The sequence below is a fragment of the Pimephales promelas genome, chromosome 8, assembly GCF_988280905.1.
Source record: "Pimephales promelas chromosome 8, fPimPro1.hap1.1, whole genome shotgun sequence".
In the NCBI taxonomy this organism is placed as follows: domain Eukaryota; kingdom Metazoa; phylum Chordata; class Actinopteri; order Cypriniformes; family Leuciscidae; genus Pimephales; species Pimephales promelas.
Window position 1 is genome coordinate 21,123,683 of NC_142776.1, and position 15,136 is coordinate 21,138,818.

Here is a 15,136-nt window from a genome sequence, read left to right on the forward strand (position 1 = left end):
AGGTGTGGCCTGGCCACAAATTACATCTCAAGCAATGTGCACTGCAAGACTGAAGTTTGTCGCCCCCTCATATTTTAAGTCTGTGAATAGTCTGCATAGTTTGAGTAAAATGTTCTTGTAATTGGTCCATCTAGTCTTTTGCAGCCTTCAAGTGCAGTCAGAAATGTGTGAGTTCTGAGCACATGAATGACCGTTGTTTTGTTTTGTTTTGTTTTCCCTAACCCTACTTCATGATGTAATAATAAATCTCTGGACCTATAGTAGGTTCACTTGAAGGCAGCACATAATTAATTGTGTTAAGTAGCAGTAGTTTTCTCACCAACACATAATAAAAAAAGAAACTTAAAAAATAATAATAACTTCTGTCTAGCTGTTAGAACATTTGCCTGCAATACAAATATGAGCCACTAGATGGCCACGATTCCTCTGTTAGGTTTTAAAAAACAATTTTTTTAAACTTTGTGCTGTTCAGGCCAGGGTGTTGTTTTCTCAGGTGATATATTTTACTACACTAAGTAGTTCTTCTTATCTTCCACTTATTGTTCTAGAGTACATATTGCAACTTTTTGATCATAGTGAAGCATTCACACTGGTGGTGACATGTTTACCTGTTGTAGCCCTTCACGTTGTGTGCAAAATGGACACTTAAACAGTTCAAATGTGTCGTCAGAGTAGGACTAATTCATCATCACTGCATTGGTCAAATTTCACTATGCCTCTTTCAGGCCTCTGAAACAATTTTATCCGAAACTGAATTTTTCTTTTCTTTTCTTTTTTTTTGTCTGTCTCGGCCAAATGTTTCCGGTTGTCATCACTAAATTTGATATAATGTTCTGAGATCACAAATGTTTAAAATGTGAAATTGAAAAACACATATTTTACTGATTAGTTGTGTGTAACCCACAGCACATTGCTCCCAGGTCAGATGTACACAGTAGACGTAGTCACACAGAGTGGTTTACGCCCTGAAGATCTACCATCAACAAGCAAATCTGCTGGACCACTTCACTTCTGGACCAGTGAGTATCTTTCCAGCTCTGTGTTACAAACAGTGTAGGAAAAAGTTAAAAGTAATACGTTAATGTATACTAGTTACTTTTTATGGAAAGTAATGTGTTGCGGTACGTAATTTTCTTTTAAAAACACATTTAGAAAATTATATTATGACCACTTAGAATATGTCCTGACCCCTAGAGCTATCTATGCCATTCCAACGATCTCTTCAAATTCCAACGATACTGTACAAATATTTTACTGAACTTTTGAAAGTTCAATGTGTTTTGTTATATTTGTCTTTTCCCGTATGCATAATACGTATGTCTGTGTGAGTGTGACTGACTATGTTATGGATAATTTTAATTCAGTAGTTTAAAAAATATTAAAGCAAATTGAAGGTGCAATAGGTGATCTGAAAAATGCTAACTTTAGCCTGCTAGCATTGAAAGCATACGATCCCACCCTCCCTGCAAATCACCTTCTAAAGACACACCTCCTCCAAAACACCATGAGACAACGTTATTGGATTACATGATGCGTCATTCACCTGTGAGAAATCGGTTATGCTTCCTTTTACAGTACAGTAGCCTACTTACAGTGTACTTACCTAGAAAGTACTGGCTAATATAAGGTAAGTACATGGATCAGGGGTAGGTTTAGGGGTAGGTTCAGGGTTAGTACTAGTTATTACCCAGTAAAATAAGTACATAGTATTTACATGGGTAACTGGACTGTAAAAGGAAGCGTTACCGAGAAATTTTTACTACAGTGAGAGGTGTATGGGATTGTGAAATGACTGTTGACATAAAGGAAAGTATACGCACTGTATTTCAGCTTTATTCATATGCGATTTCAGAACATGTCAGATCACTGAATTGTCTCCACAGAGCAAAGTCAGTGGTTTATACAACTGTAGTTAGGGTTGGGGTTTTGGTTAGGGTTAGTTAACATGAATTTTAGATACTTGCCACTTATTGTTGTCTCAGAAGGAAAGTTAGGTTGTTTGACTACCATTCTTGCTCTGCCTGAACAGCGTACATGAACGTATGAAATCTGCATGAACGGGCTGCGCAGTGATATGCAAACACGTTGACTTGATGAAATGACACACATTTTATGGCATACGACTTCCACAGATGATAAAAATGTATAAAAATTCATTTAGACAGTTTAGCAGGCTTAACATAGTGAATGCTTTCAGCATGTAACAGCACAACCCGATCTCATGACCAAATCGTACGAATTCGACAAATGATTAAAAAGTGGCTAATTCGTAACAGTTCATACGACCTCACTCGTATGAATTAGTACGATTTTGCAAAATCGTACATATTTTACGAATTGGCCAATAGGGGCCCAGACAGCAAACTGACATTGAATCAACGTGGAAACGACGTCTCTCATGACATTGAAACAACGTTGATTTTGCTCATCGAATTAACGTTGAACCAACGTCAGACGCGGCATTCTTCAAAGGTAAATGAAAATCGAAAATTGGTTTGCTTTCATAACGTTGAAACAACGCGTTGATTTCAAGTTGATTTTCCGTTAGTTTTGAAAGAATGACGCGTCTGACGTTGGTTCAATGTTAATTCGATGAGCAAAACAATGTCAGATCAACGTTGTTTCGATGTCATATTTCCACGTTGATTCAATGTCAGTTTGCTATCTGGGGGATTATCACGCTTCCGGGTTTCATGGGCGGGATTTGTCAACTTTGTGCATGTCCACTTCCGACGCAGTTCAATAATGCCTGAGACGAAATATATATCACTGTTCTGTTCCACTTTGTAAATCTAACCAACAACGCCAACCCTACTTAAGTTTTCATGGATTCCCGACTGAATTGAGTATAAGGAAGAAGTGGATTAAAACTTTAAAATAAAACAAGGTAGCACGTTTGTTTGCAGCCGGCACTTTAGTGAATCAGACTAATTTACCAGGGATGCCGTATAAATAAACGTAGTGTAGTCCTTCAACAGATCGGTGATTCAACGGAAGTGGCAGTGCACAAAGATCACAGAATCCGGAAGCACTACGTATCAGCGTGATAATCCCCTATTCACATGAATTTGTACGAATGACATACCCCTTACCCCGCCCCTAAACCTATCACGTGGGTTTAGACAAATCGCACGAATTCGTACGAGTGAGGTCGTACGAATTAGACACTTTTTAATCATTCGTCGAATTTGTACGAATTGGTCGTGAGATAGCGTAGAACAGCACAACAAAAAAAAATGTTTCTGTTGAGAGTCAGCTATTGCAAAAGTAGCATGCATTACTTGCATTACTAAAAAGTAAATCAAATATAAATATGTACATTTATAAAATAATGTATTACTTTACTCGTTACATCACAAAAGTTATCTGCTTACGTAATGCGTAGGTGCAGATGCCATGGGTGCTTGGGGGCTCGAGCATCCACGGAGAAACATGAGATATTCCCCATTAATTAGCCGATGGTGCTGATACTATTGGAGGAGTATTGGCAAAAGCATAAATAAGCACCTATGACACAATGCATGTTATTTGTAATGTGTTACCCCTAACTTACAAACACATGAACCTCTATAACTCTGTTATAACAGCATATTATACTGTCCACTCCATCAGGGCCGCTTCCACCTCAGAATCTCACACTCTCACATATCACCACTTCCTCTGCTCGGGTCACATGGGACCATCATCCTCGGAGTCTTCCAGATGGTTTTGTATTAAATATTACTCGAGGCCTGAGCACCCGTAGCCGCTACCTACCTGATGGAAGTTTGGGGACGTACACCATACGAGACCTCATTCCAGGCCAGCATTACCGACTTTCCCTCACTGCAGTACGCAAAACGGGCCAGGACAACATTCAGAGCGTCTCTCAACACATAGCCTTCACCACACGTGAGTGGCCAATATTGCTTGTCTGCAGATTGTAAAAACGTCGTCATCATGGTGACTCGTCTGTGTGTCCTGTATTGCCCAGTACCAATTCTAAAGGACCAAAGCAGAGGGGACAGACCTCAGGGAGGACAGGACCAGCAGATGGGACAGACCTTGACACAAGTTCAAGATGGAGGCACAGATGAGCAAACAGAACTCCTTGAAGAACCACTAAGGTAAAGTGCTTTACAGATGCAACACAGTAATAATGGATGCAATTATGGAAAGCCATTCGTATAATAATTCGTTTTCTGTTTTTATTTTCTCTTTCAGATATACAGAGCTTATTGATGGAAGAGGGAAAATTACAGCTAAATTTACCCAACTTCCTCGTAAAACTATCAGACATCGCACAAGTCAGTAATGATTTCATATAAGATTGTTTAACTTGTTGTAACGCAGTGTTTTTTTTAAACTAAATTTTAAGTTATGTTGTTTTAAATAGATTTTTTTATAAATATATATCTGGTTCCCACTTTATATTAATATTCCTTAACTACTACTTGCATACAAAAAGTAAAATGTACTTATTTTGCTCATGTTGTATTGCAAAACACTTTGGTATTGAGGTTTGATGTGGGTAAAGTTAGGCACAGGTTTGGTATGGGTTGGTTTAAGGGTGGGTTGGGGTGTAAGATAATAGTCGACAGTGTAATTATAGATGCAATTACAGAAAGTAACCACCGCTGTTATTACATGCAGGTACTTTTAAAAATATAAGTACAATATAGAAGCATTTATACACAATGAGTGCATTGTATCAAATGAATCATTTCAATGTTCGTAAATGCGGTGGGACCCATATTGCTAAATGAATACATTTATGTTTTATTCAAGAGGTTTTCAAACGAGGAAATAAGAGAAAACATTCTCATTCATTCTTAAATTTTTACTAAATGTTTTTATAGGTTGTCGAAGTTAACATTTTAACTGAGATATTAATAAACACAGTCACTTTTATCCCAATTACCTAATTTTACTATTTTACATTTTATTACTAGTATTTTTATTACTTTTTATTTGTTCCATTATTACTTTCATTCTTCTCTATAATGTTAGAACTCCTTAGATTAAATTTTTTTTTTATTAGTTTTTAATGGTAAGAAATAAAAACCAATTGTGCGTATAGATTTATGAAAAATACGTATGAATGTTTATTACTCATTCCTAGCGCCGTACGTTCAGAAATAGTTTGTGTTTTTGCTTTATCTTTCTACTGAGTTCTCATGACCATTGTTGCATTTAGCTTGGTATTGTAAGTCAATGTATTCTGTAAAATTTCTTTGGAGTGATATTAATTATGAAAGCACTAAATAAATGAATACAAATAATTTGAATATTTCTCTTCATGTTTGTAATCTATAGTTATCTACTCTTATAAAGAGTAGAAAAAATACACTGTTGACATACAAAATGTTAACATTACAAAGTAATTATTTTAAGTAATATTAAGTAGTCTCCAATGTACTACAATATAAAAGCAATTTCTTTAAATAAATAAATAAAGCAACAGCATGTTTTTACAATATCAGGCTTAACATTTTCTCTTATAAATACATAAAAATATAGAGCTGCCTTTATATATGTTTTTTTTTTTAAACCTCGGTTTTATTCAACTTGATTTTCTTCTTTCTTATTGTTTCTTAAACAGAGCCTGATGCTCCAATCAAATTAGAAAAGATGGAAGAAACCACCAATAAGATCAGTCTAGCTCTGGAAATTCCTCAAGAAGCGCCAAAGAGTAAATCTGGTAGGTAATCTTTCAATAAAGCTCTATAAAGATTATCATTAGACAAGTGAAATTTGTTGATTCACTTGAGGCAGGGAGTTCTTGTTTCTCAAAACGGGAGAGTGTTTTAACAGTTGGTGCTATTCAAACTCTCTAATTGGTCGCAGCTGAAGGAGGCAAAATACCACTGCATGTATTCTGAATAATCTGCAGCATGACCGTCACCATAAACAACCACATCTGTCAGCAATCTATTATGGTTTAAGGCCAGAAAAATTGACTTATGGTTGTTTAAATGTGCATATTTATGTGCATGTGATTATGTGTATTTAAAAGAGCAGCTAAATAAACCCAAACATGAAAAAGCTGCAAGCTTACCGGTGTTTAAAGTTTTCATGTAGCAAAGCATTGTGTACATGTGTTTCTAAAAACCTTTCTTCTTCTTTTTTTAGAGTCATCTCAAGACTGCAGAACTCAGCCCTGCCTGAACGGTGGAACATGTGCGCAGATCAACGAGTCGTTCAGCTGCAACTGTGCCACTGGTTTCAAAGGCAGACGGTGTGAGCTATGTTAGTATGACCACATCTGTTCTTTCACAAGCAGGCAAACACACACTGATAAATCTCTAATAAATGCCCAATTAAAGTCACCATGAAATAAAAAATGACCACACTTATACATATTCACAATGCTGAATGCAACTTCTATTTCATGCAACCCCAAAGAGTTTATTCCTTTTGGAATTTGAGGTTATTAACCCTTTAATTGTATTATTTTAGATCGTTTATTTATTATTATCCCACCAGCTAGACACCAGAACCTTTCTTTTAGTAATATTAAAAATCATCAATCAGACAAAAATAAAGTTTATATAATCTTTAACATAATCTGCAAGAATATAATATTTAGCAGCTTTGCCTGAAATAATGAAATAAGATCTTCACTATATTTCCTTTCTCTGCCCTGTTGTGTGCAGATTGTCAGCGTGTGCCTCACCCATGTACTCGCCTTTACTCCGAAACTAAGAGTGTACCTGTATGGGAGGAGGGTGTTTGCCATTATTTGTAAGTGACTCCTGTCAGAATATGTTTGTTGTCCTGTTTTAGTCCACTAGTTGTATCTATTTTTACTGAGTATGCTTTCTCCCTCAGGTACAAAAGGACATATAAAGTTCAGCAGGATGTTTGTTTTAAAGAGATCTGTGAGCCGTTGCTGCCTAAGAAAACTCCAAGTACGTAGAACATTGTAGATGCAAATATATGGAAGAAAATGATTTTATTATACAATTTAAATTATGGCATGGAGCTGATACGTAGATTTCTGTTTTAATGCTACGGATAAAAATAAAAATAAACTTTTCCCCGTCTCTCATTAGACAGAAGAGCTAAAAAACAACAATAACAGTGGTGAGTATATTTTCTATGATAGAAATGGGCAAATATACAGTATGTGTGTGTGTGTGTGTCACATACTGAAAGTGTTTTTCCTGTTTTAGGAGGCTGAATCAATGCAACATTGGGGAGTAATTGCTTCTCTGCTTCTCTCTGTCTCAGTTCAAATGAGGATGCATTAACATCATTGTTGACCCTTTCTTGCATCACTGGTCACCTTCCATTGGTTACATTGTCCTATGGACGCATTTGGTCATTTACAGTTCCAGATCTATAGATGACCTCCGACCATATGCTTTAGGAGTTACCCGCATCAATTAGCATACCTCAAATGTAAATATAATTAGATATTGACATGTAGTGGCCGTCAAGTCCCTCAGGGTATTTTTTTTTTTTTTTTTTATTAATTATTGTCTGTTCAAATCCAAAACCTACCAGAATGTTCATTCAACCTTCAGCCTGGTTCTCTCTTACAGCAAGATTGCAAAAAATACTGGAAAAACTGTCTCACCATTGTTTCTGTTTGTGTAAAGCTAAACAGTCTGCTAACTACCTTGTAAATAGTGTTTATAGTCTGTTTTTGTAGTTGAATATTTTAATAATAAAATGTTAAAACTCCCATTTTTACATGTTTTCTCCCAGTTTTTGTGGTGGGAGGGAGTGATATGAAACATAAGAAATATGTATTGTTTTTCACTGATTTGTGGGCATCCAGACACAGACAGACAACAGATTTTGACTTTTAGCCAGGCTAGATAAACTATGAATTACCACAAGATGTCACTATTTTGTTTTTTGTTTTGTTTTTTAATATAGGAAAGAAAAAAGCTTAGGATCTTTTTTCATTAGGGAAAGTTCCCTGACACTGTTTGTCTGGATTTGTGAAATATGTAGTGGTTATGGATCTTGGCCTCTAAACTTCAAGGCCTCTCTTGCAAGTAAGCAGTGACAGGAATTAGCTAGTTACGGATGTCAAATTACCCGCTCCTCATTGTGCCTTTTAGGAAAGCACTTAAACCACAGCTTGGACTGCAGTTGATGCATTGATGCCATTAGATTAGATCAGATTACACTTTATTGTCATTGTGCAAAGTACAATACCAACGAAATTTGAATATAGCGTCTAACAAGAAGTGCAAATCGCAATACGTCTATATATATAAACAAATATGTATATTATATAATAATAATAATATACATTTATTTGTATACCACTTTTCATACATGAAATGCAACTTAAAGTGCTTTCACAAGCATAAGGTTCACAATGTAAAATAAATGATTTGGCAATGGCATTACAGCAGGGGCGGCTCGCCCATAGAGGGCGCTGGGGCGCCGCCCTCCCTCCGACCTGTCTGTCTGTTTTTTTAATATATATTATAATTTATAATTTTGAAAAATAATCAATGTTAATTATATGCTAATAATGGTTTTACTTTGAAAAGTGTTTTGAACTCACCAGAATGATATTTGCATTCACTTTCGTTACTTTTATCATGTTGGTGTAGTAGTATAGCCAATAGGCTGTCTTCTCAGGGCGCCAGTTCGCTCAGCCCCACAGTGCTGGAATTTAAGCCAATAGTTCCCCGGTTGCTATGCAAAAAAGTTTATATTTCGCCAATCAGCGTCGTCAAATTTTATGGTTTAGGGGCGCTGAAAATATCGCCCACAGTATCAGACTAGGGGAGTGCACCGTGCACGCGCACCACGGGACATTTTTTTTACCTCAGATGAGAGAAGAATGGCAGCGTCAGTGACGTCGAGTGGAAATAATGTAAAGTAAGTCGTGGGAATTGACCTGTCTGTCTCTGTCACTCACTCACTCACTCACACACACATAAACACTGTTTCACACACATTTGATATTAAAATAGTTATAGGAATATTAATACCTGTGTGTTTGCTTTGTTTTTGATGTTTTTAAGTTCTGAGCTAGATTACTGTGTTTCATACTAGTTAAAATCAACTTTCTTCTCATACTTGGGTGTTACCCGCAAGAATGTTGTCCCACCCTCTCCTTCACAGCCTTTTCTCTCTCTCTTTCTCTAGTATCAACACATTGTTATCCATTATCCAATTGTCAATTTGTCAAAAATATGTAATCTACAGCTGGGGATGGATTAAACTAGATTGTTGTATTATCTATTATTTTTTGTATTACCTATATTATAATTTATCAATATTATGCGTTTGCACTTTTTTTTTGTCAGCACACAGAGCATAATAAACAACTTGTTCATTATCAGTAACTGTCAAACTGTTATTATTATTATTGTATTATTTGACCATTGGTATTGACTGGTTTAAGTTATTTTATTGGTATAGGTCTAAGGCCTAAAATGCACCAGAATGCAGGAAATCACATCTACTAAATTCAAAATTTTCTGGGGGGGGGACCCCCAGACCCCCCTCTTATTCAGCCCCCCCTCCAATATTTTTCACCAGCCGCCACTGCATTACAGTTTTCCCCCCAATATCAATATACAACATCTAAATAAAAAAGGTAATAAAACAACTGAAAGAGAATCAGAAGGTAAAATAAAAACATAAAACAGACTTAAACATATACAAATATAGCTACAAAATATTATGTTCTATACAAAGGAGAGAAAACAGAGATAGCCTAAAGATAGAGAATAAAGCTATAATGAAATTGTTGATTTAAATGTTTGCAAACAAACTGAAATGCACATCCACCAAAGATGTGTCTTTTTAGTGATATAGCCTAATTGGAGAAAAATATAGCCTATACGTCATACTTGATAGGCTATAATGAATCATTTCAGGTAGGCCTATATTCTGTTCAAGAATATATATTCAGGGGTTTTCTAAATAATAAATGTAGTAGCCTATCCTTTGGTATCCTACTTTCTTAATATATTACTTACATTTTGTTTACTGAGTACTACATTTTATTTGTAATAGAAGGGAGGGACAATGTGTTTCATTTAGCTGAACTGGCTATTGTTGTTTAACGCACATTTTTATTTTTCACAAAAATTAATTCGAGCTCAAACAGGTTCAACGGATAGCATAGTAACTGGGCTCATAATGTCATTACCAACGGCAATTCATAATGTCACCTGTTTGTCTTACATTAAACACACACCACCACAGGAACGCGCCCGTAAACGTCTCTGTGTACGCGCGCAAGTTGTAAATGACCCCCTCCTCCCCCCTTTCTTCAATGAAAACTGAGATTGCGGTTGGAAAAGACCATGAAAGGACAGAGCTGGAGGAGGACACTTTTAATGACTATTTGTTTGGGAAAGTGTTTGTAGCTTGTAGGGGAAATTTTAATTTTAATAAATAAAAGTTAAGGACTTTCTCCCAGAGGAAAGACATCGCTTTAACACCGTCCAACTGGCCCCGCTCGCGCCCGTGCGCTCACTGAGATTGAGCGCGAGCTAACAGAAGTTAGCTGGACGGCTATCAGCGGCGGGTGAGGGGGACAATACGGGGAAGAGAGTGGGGTCGACAGAGAGCGCCGTCATCAAACCTAGTAGTATGTCGCCCTCGGGAAGAAGTAACTCAAGTTTTGGATGAGGTTCCGTGGCTCAGTTCGATCGCAAAGACTTTTTGACGCGACGGTGGGCTGTGATGTTTGTGCCAGCGCGGGGCTCCGGTGGAGGCGCGGCGTCGGCGGTGTCCCGGGGTTGGCCGCATACGGTACTGTGGAGACTGGGGGGTTTCTTTCTCCTCCTGCTCCTCGAAGGGGCCCGATGCCTCACCAACCCGAGCAATGCGCCGGGCATAAACAACAACAATAGGCCGAATGTAAACGTCTTCATGAGCGAGGAAGAGGTCAAGAAACTCCTGGGTGTGTATTACGTTAACGTTACTTTATATTTTCCCGTCTGCTCCACTTTATTTCTGCTTTGTCCAAAGTGTTGGTTGCAAGAACTTTTTGGCACTCTTTCAAAGAAACTTACTTTCTTCTATCTAGCTTATTTAAACTCGTGTCTATTTAGTGTCCAAAAGTTCACACAAGTCGTTTCAAACATGCTCATAAACTGCTGAAACTTTGTTGTAGTCTGTTAGCTCTTCCATATGTTAGCTCCGATAGGCCAAACAATCTGCAGCGTCCTTACAACCTCTGACTAGGCAGTTAATGCTTAACATTGCTAAAATCTTCATAGAAATGTTAAAAAATGCACAATTGGAAGTAATGTTAGATTTGTACGGTTACACGTCGGTTCTCTATTTAAGAAGAATGAAAGGCGCAACGTTATTGGTTTGGTTTGTCATCAACTTTTTCCAAGTGTGTATTCCAATGCTTTTCGTGCCTTTGTTGTTAGTCTCAATTTGTAAGGTTTACAGTACATAACACGCCATTCACAAGATGCAGAGCAGTGGTGTATGAGCGGATTTGAGTCATTCATTATTACTGATGTCTGTCAGAATGTGACAAAAGTCGCAGAGAAAGATAGAAGTGGATTTGGGGCAGTTCAGCAAACACTTTATGTATTTTTAACCATGTAAGCCCTGACGTAATAATAGTAACATTTTAAGAGAATAGCTTATTGAACCTGGGTTAGCATATGTTTTGATACACCAGGTTTTTATGACACATGTAGCATGATGCAGTGAGGAGATGAAGCTCAAACTTTAGGGGGAATAAAACTGAGCTGGCCTATGCAATTTGGGGCTGTTGCTGTTATTTTTGGTCAAAAATAATGAATGAAATTATGAATGCTTAATGTATGTAATGATAATCCTAATAGAAAACATGAATCAGGGGCTAGGTGTCCGAAATGATGTGATTGGACAATGGTTGTTTAGCCATGTTTGCCATTGTGATTGGACATTGGTTGTTTAGCCATGTTTGCCTTAAAGGGTTAGTTCACCCAAAAATGAAAATTATATCATTGACTCACCCTCAGGTTATTCCAACCAAGCCTGTCTGTTTTCTGTCCCTCCATTGAAAATGTATGTATTGTATACTGTCCTTGTCCAGAAAGGAAATAAAGACATCATCAAAATAGTTCATGTGACATCAGTAGGGTTGGGTATCGAGAATCGAGTATCGATTGGAACCGAGACAAACTTTTCGTTTTTCCCGGAATCGTTCAAAAGTTAAAATTTCGTTTCCTAGTTTCGATATTCACAGTCCGCCGAGCGGAAGAAGAAACCGCTGAACAACACCAACGAAGAAGCGTCTACCGGAAGTGTTGGCATAACTACGCGAGTCGAACATGAGTACCTTACGTCGGCGATTCAAAGTGTGGCTTCACTTTTCTAAAAATGACGAAATCTCGGCAAAATGCAAAATTTGTGACAAAAGGAGTATTTTTACAGAAGGAGTATTTCCTTCAGAAAGGATTATTTCCTTCAGAAAGACCGTTGGTTACTTTTTTGACCCTGCCTCTTAAAAGAATCGGAATCGAGAATCGTTAGGAACCGGAATCGAAACAAGGAATCGCAATCGGAATCAGAATCATTCAAATTCAAACGATACCCAACCCTAGACATCAGTGCGTTAGTTAGAATTTCTTGAAGCATCAAAAATACATTTTGGTCCAAAAATAACAAAAACTATACAACTTTATTCAGTATTGTTTTGCATTGTAGTCCGCAGTGACGCTGATGACGTAAGACGCTACTGACATGTATCTGGTGTGTCCGTGTATTTGGGTTCAAATAAATATGCCTGGGCAAAAAAATGCAAGTCGTCCTCTGTGTCGAAATCCTTAGAAATGCTTGTGAAGATTGTTTTGTTTACAGCGTGCGTCTCCCTCAGACTGTAAACGAAGCTCAGGCGCACTGATAACACGTCAGCAGCGTCACTGAATGCAGATTGACAACAGAACCGGAAAAGAAAACAATGCTGAATAAAGTCAAAGTTTTGTTATTTTTGGACCAAAATGTATTTTCGATGCTTCAAAACATTCTAACTAACCCACTGGTGTCACATGGACTACTTTGATGATGTCTGTATTTCCTTTATGGATAAGGATAGTATACCGTACAGACATTTTCAATGGAGGGACAGAAAACTCTCAGACTAAAATCTAAAATATCTTAAACTGTGTTCCGAAGATGAACGGAGGTCTTACAGGCTTGGAATGACATGAGGGTGAGTCATTAATGACATAATTTTTGGGTGAACTAACCCTTTAATGGCTCTGCCTAAAATCTAAATTTTACATTTGTGCAGAATATTAAAACTCCTCTTTCTAGGCTAAGGTGTCAATCCAAGTGTTTTGTAATCTGAATAATTTAATTCATGTTTTGTGTAGAAAAAAGGCTTTGTGATGTCATTGCTGCTGTGATTGTATTCAGATACAATTGTATTCAGCACCACTAGGATTAATGCAGTGAGAATTGGTTAGTAGTTATTTGCTGGATATTGTGATGGGGCCTATATAGACCCTTTTACAGTTGGTAAACATGGTGATGTTTTTTTGTGGGCGTAGCTTAGGTGGAGGCAGAAAGATCCCTCTGGCCGCTTCACAAACGCTAGTTAGCAAGTTTTATTAGCTTGTTTTTTAACAATGACTGGAGAAAATCAGATTTTATCTTAATGTGTAAGGTCACTCTCTCTCCAGGACCGCGATTGTTATTTCCAAAAGTTATTTTTAACGGACCGAACCAGATTGGCCGACCCGTAGCCGCCTACACGCTCGCTCAATGCATGGACGATCTGACAAGATAACGTTACGTTACCTCGGTTGAGTGGCCTGACTTCTACATCTACCTTATAGAGAAACCGATCGTAAAGAGAAACTGAGCGTATACAAATCTTTAGATGCCTATATGTGCTGAATGGTCCTGTACAAGACTTGTGTGTATGATCCGCAGTTCTGCCGAGCCAGGGCAGAGAAGACGACAATGTAAAGAGTGACATTACGGTGCGATTTTAATCATGTGAATATTTTCTAGAAATAAAAGTTCCAGATCCAGCATATTAATTTTTCATCAATTCTTGCACCAAACAACACAACAAGATGACATTTAATAATGGTAACAATTATTTAAGCTCCTTATTATGTAGCCGAATCTGTGCTGGTTTGCATTGGCCGCCTCCAGTTTTCACTTTGTTTTGTCTATGGAGGACAGGTTTATGGTGGTTACGATTAGTGCTCCACCATTGTGGGTATTTTAATGGCTTATGAGACATTTTGAGACATGCAAATTGGGGATTTAATGGTTGTCGGTAAAAAATCGAACCGTATCATTTTCCACCCACGGTTCGGCACGCACTTGCACCGTGTTTAATCTCAAATCTGATGAATCATCTATAGTAGAGCGTAAAACAGACAAGAGTTCCACTAATGTTTCTGTCGATATATACGCTCTGCATTTCATGTGAGAGTAGCGGTAAAATCAACTGTTAGTATCTATTGCTGACATCACGGTTTCTCACATGTTGGTGTGTTGTAGCTCTGAAGAGGTACTTTTTACTTCCCAAAAAGTTGCGGAAAAAAAAAGAGACACTCTTTGTAAACTTGTTGTTGCCAGTGCCTTATGCTCCAATATTTACGCCGTCATAGTTCGCACAGAAAGTCACATCTCAGACAGCATGTAAATACTAAATTGAGAGTATTTAGAGACTAAAGAAGACTTGAAAATCACACAAAAAGACACACTGTAAATAATATTTTGTAAAATTTATCAAAATATTAAAAAGGAAACGGTTTACTCTCAAATTATATCAAGAATCCAAATGAGATGGTGCTGCTGAGTGGGTTTATTTTGGCTTTTGTGAAATATGCACAGGTTTGAGAGATGATTGTTCCCCTCTGGTCGCATACCTCTGTTATCCTCTGAAAAGCTGACCTGCATATTTTTGTCACGACTGGCTTTGAAAACAGAACTCATGGCTATGGGCACTCTGGATTTTTGTGTCTCGTCAGTGATGATTGAGGAACTTTATGGTGGGCTTTACACTCTTTTTTGTTGAACCAGATTATTAACATCAACATGTCGCCTGTAGTTTTATGCGGGGCGCTCTGCCATTTGTTTTGTAAAGGCTGGAACGGAGAAGCTCTTTCAAAAAGTAGGCTAGTTTTCATTATGTAATTTGCCCCATTTGCTGCTGAGTCACTTTTGAGTGCATTCTGGGATCCTTAAACCTACCTAAACG

At 37.5% G+C, this 15,136-nt stretch overlaps 2 protein-coding genes across 3 annotated transcripts in view; both read left to right on the top strand.

The window, feature by feature from the left end:
- Positions 1-7,669, top strand: part of sned1 (sushi, nidogen and EGF-like domains 1) — a 38,606-nt gene extending 30,937 nt beyond the window's left edge. Inside the window, exons 23-32 of the mRNA XM_039691667.2 lie at positions 907-1,019; positions 3,613-3,891; positions 3,974-4,106; positions 4,204-4,286; positions 5,582-5,680; positions 6,112-6,228; positions 6,636-6,723; positions 6,811-6,890; positions 7,035-7,065; positions 7,155-7,669. Of these exons, the coding sequence (XP_039547601.2) occupies positions 907-1,019; positions 3,613-3,891; positions 3,974-4,106; positions 4,204-4,286; positions 5,582-5,680; positions 6,112-6,228; positions 6,636-6,723; positions 6,811-6,890; positions 7,035-7,060 (1,018 nt within the window). The 3' untranslated portion in view covers positions 7,061-7,065; positions 7,155-7,669. The remainder of the gene's footprint in view (positions 1-906; positions 1,020-3,612; positions 3,892-3,973; positions 4,107-4,203; positions 4,287-5,581; positions 5,681-6,111; positions 6,229-6,635; positions 6,724-6,810; positions 6,891-7,034; positions 7,066-7,154) is intronic.
- A 2,543-nt stretch (positions 7,670-10,212) lies between these two features.
- ryk (receptor like tyrosine kinase) overlaps positions 10,213-15,136 on the top strand; it is a 74,460-nt gene continuing 69,536 nt past the window's right edge. For both annotated transcript variants that reach the window (XM_039691550.2, XM_039691551.2), the window contains exon 1: positions 10,213-10,870. In XM_039691550.2, the coding sequence (XP_039547484.2) occupies positions 10,651-10,870 (220 nt within the window). In that variant the 5' untranslated portion in view covers positions 10,213-10,650. The remainder of the gene's footprint in view (positions 10,871-15,136) is intronic.